At 44.3% G+C, this 3,321-nt stretch overlaps 1 protein-coding gene across 1 annotated transcript; it reads left to right on the top strand.

Moving 5' to 3' along the window:
- Positions 1–209: 209 nt before the first annotated feature.
- LOC139411202 (X-box binding protein 1) lies at positions 210–3,063 on the top strand. The gene is given in 6 exon segments (XM_071157135.1): positions 210–537; positions 1,028–1,124; positions 1,243–1,359; positions 1,473–1,553; positions 1,556–1,639; positions 1,885–3,063. Coding segments are annotated over 6 exon segments (1,182 nt in total). The 5' UTR covers positions 210–316; the 3' UTR covers positions 2,467–3,063.
- Positions 3,064–3,321: the final 258 nt, after the last annotated feature.

The raw sequence follows: 3,321 nt of genomic DNA, 5'->3' as shown, positions 1-3,321 counted from the left end.
GTTTGTTATTTGTGCCAAGCGTAGGCTAGACGGGAAATTACACCTTCCATGAACAAGAGGCAGGCATTTTACTGCGAACGCAGGGTGAAAGTTGAATGCAAATTGAATGAGCCCTGCAGCCAATCATAGAGCATACTGTGAAAGCATTGCAATGTCTTTCAGCCTATCAGATTTCACCACGACTGTAGAAATAGATTGGAAGCGGAACTCCTTTTTTTTTTATATTTGAGAACTGACAGGGATAGAAAGACCTAAATAAACCTTAGGTTTCTTTGAAGCTACCCCAATATTTTAAAAGTCTATAAGGATAAATAATATGGTCGTGGGGACAGCGGGACATAAAGTCCTCTTGATATCAGGGCAACAGAATGGCTCTTCTAGCTCAACACAGGGCTACAGCCGGTCAATTTCTGTCGTTTTGCCGTCGCAAAACCAAGCGAATTCGTCAGATTCCGACTCAAATTCGACAACTGGGCCACCCCTGCGAAAAAGACAGAGACTCACTCATTTGAGCCCAGAAGAAAAGCAACTTCGCAGGTTAGTTTCATGAATAGCCAATTTGGTGTATTTAGTTGTAACGTTATTCTCATGGCTATATAAATTAATTATTATTGAAGTCAGATGCGACTATATCGATCTCGTGATACCAAAGGTGAACAATTGTAAATTGATTGGTTGACCAAAGGGAGCCGGTTACTCCTTACGCCACACAAATGGACAGATTCCCATGAATGTCATCGATGTCTTTCCAATAACTGTGCTAAGAATAAATCCTGCACATTCAAAATTAGACTATGGTAGATTTACCTTTTTATTCGTCGACTCGGCCTGTCATGTTACCCGGCTTCGCATATCAACAGATTTGAGTCACCCTATTGCTCCCACCCTGTTTCTGGAAATTTGGAACCTGTTCTGCCTGCATGACAGGAACATGGCGGCTGATTGTGCAATAACCAAGAATTCTCTCCCATTCCTGTCAGTCATCTTGCTTTGTCAGCAATTTCAAAAGATAATGTTTCCTCTTCAGGAAACTCAAGAACAGAGTTGCAGCCCAAACGGCCAGAGACAGAAAAAAAGCCAAAATGGGTGAGCTGGAAGAGCAAGTTCTGGTGATGGAACTGGAGGTAAATCAATTATGTCCATAAATTGTCACGGTGTTAATGACTGCTATTTATTGCTCTTTTTCCTAAACTGACTAAGGTGTTAGAATTATAATTTTATCTCTTTCTCTCTCCTCTCTAGAACCAGAAACTTCATGTTGAAAACAGGCTGTTACGGCAAAAGATATGCGGTATGGTGAACGAGAACAAGGAACTGAGACAGAGGCTGGGGTTGGACACCCTTGAGGCCAAAGAGAATGTAAGCAGATTTGTGAGTTATTGGTAATGCAGAAGATTGGAGGGGGGGGGGACAGTTGTGCCACCTGGTTGTCAGAGCCAGTTAGTTTATAACTCTTCACTCCCCCCCCCCAGGCTCAGGTGTTGGAGTCCAATGGGATTGATGCAGTTTTGGGAATCGGGTCTTCTGAGTCTGCAGTACTCAGGCTATGTGTGCCTCTGCAGCAGGTGCAGGCCCAGCAATTCTCAAATCTGAAGATTTCCCAATGGATACAGATAGTCTTGACTCTACAGACTCTGAGGTGAGACACGTAGACCACTATGGACACCATTTTTGTCTGACCACTGTTACTAATGTAAGCTATGGATAAGGGCTTTATCAAATGGAGATGGATATTCAGCACTTTATAGTCATTGATTGGCTTCATTTAGTCTATATTCCAGTAGCTCATAGTGCTTTTATAATGCTCATCTTGCCTATTGGTAAGTTCCAGTTCTGCCATTCCCTGTTCAGAGTTGTAACCTGCTTGCTCCCTCTCCCCTCCAGTCTGATCTCTTGCTGGGCATTCTTGACATCCTTCACCCAGAGCTGTTCCTCAGGGAGTGTGGTGAGCAGGAGATCCAGGAGCAGGCGGTGCTGCTGGTCGGAGGGGGGGGAGGAGTACCTGCCCCCTCACCTGCAGCTCTGGGGGCCACACCAGTTAAGCTGGAGGCCCTTAATGAACTGATCCACTTTGACCACATCTACACCAAGCCTGTGGAGGTGGTGTGTGTCCTCGGGCAGCAGGAAGTGAATCACGAGGAGAGTGTGACAGAGATAAAGATGGTTGAGGTCTTCCCTGTTGCCGATGAGGTAGACGTGTGTGTCAAAGATGAGCCGGAAGAAGTGGTCATCATCCCTAAAAATCATGGGGTTCTGGATGACTTCCTGTCTGTGGCCTCACTGACCTCTGACCTGGCCATGGGTAGCCTAGAGAAGACTGGTGCCTACCTGATGGATGCCTACAGCGACTCCGGATACGAGCGGTCCCCTTCCCCCATCAGCGACATGTCATCCCCCCTCTGCTCAGAGGGGTCCTGGGATGATGTGTTCGCCAACGAACTGTTCCCCCAGTTGATCAGTGTCTGATCTGATTCTGAACATCCCATTGGGATCCCACATCCCATTAATCAATGATCCAACCTATTATGAACTCACTGCTATTTAGTGTAGTGTTAAGTGAATACAGTACATTATGCTTTATATTGATAGGCTGTCCCAGCAGTGCCGATTACCAATGGCTATACAGCATAAACTGATCGGAGACAAGGCTAGCTAGCATTACCTCATCTTGGGGGTTCAAACCAAAGTTAATCTCCTTTTACAGGTCTATGATTTTGCGATCCTGCATTGGCTTGTGGGAGATGCAGTTATTGACACCTTAATTTGCCGTCACTAATTGACAGCTAGTGGATTTGTAAGGTTTCTTTAAATCTTTCCACTCATTGTTGGAGTTAAGGAGAAATCCAATGGGTGAAATATCCAGTATTTCTTTAAGTTATATTTCCCTGGGGGACTGGGACTGACTGTTTTAAAAAGACAAATGTATTTATTTGTATTCTGCTCCGGAGTCTTCTGTATGTAATCTGTTTTCGTATGTATAAAGGCCTTTACCTCCTGTATAATTTTGTTAAACACTCTCCTTGTAGATCAAAATTACTGCATTAAAAAAAACTTTGCATTGCATCTTACCGTCTCTTGGTTTCACTGGCTCTTGGTTTTACAGACCAGGTGTTCGATCAGAGGGTAGGCAGGGAATACACCCTCAGACAGTGCAAGCCTGGGTCTCTTGAATATATTTTTACTGTGGTATCTCAATTACATTCTACATGGTATGTCTACAATATACAATTGGTCAGAAGTTCAAGCGTTTAAGTTTAATCCAATTGCTTTCTCCAAGGAGCCGTATAGGAAATGCAAAGCAAGAAACGTGGCCTCACTCTA

Source organism: Oncorhynchus clarkii, chromosome 6 (genome assembly GCF_045791955.1).
Source record: "Oncorhynchus clarkii lewisi isolate Uvic-CL-2024 chromosome 6, UVic_Ocla_1.0, whole genome shotgun sequence".
NCBI lineage: Eukaryota > Metazoa > Chordata > Actinopteri > Salmoniformes > Salmonidae > Oncorhynchus > Oncorhynchus clarkii.
Note: the sequence above shows the minus strand (reverse complement) of the source record. Positions and strands in the feature narration are given on the sequence as shown.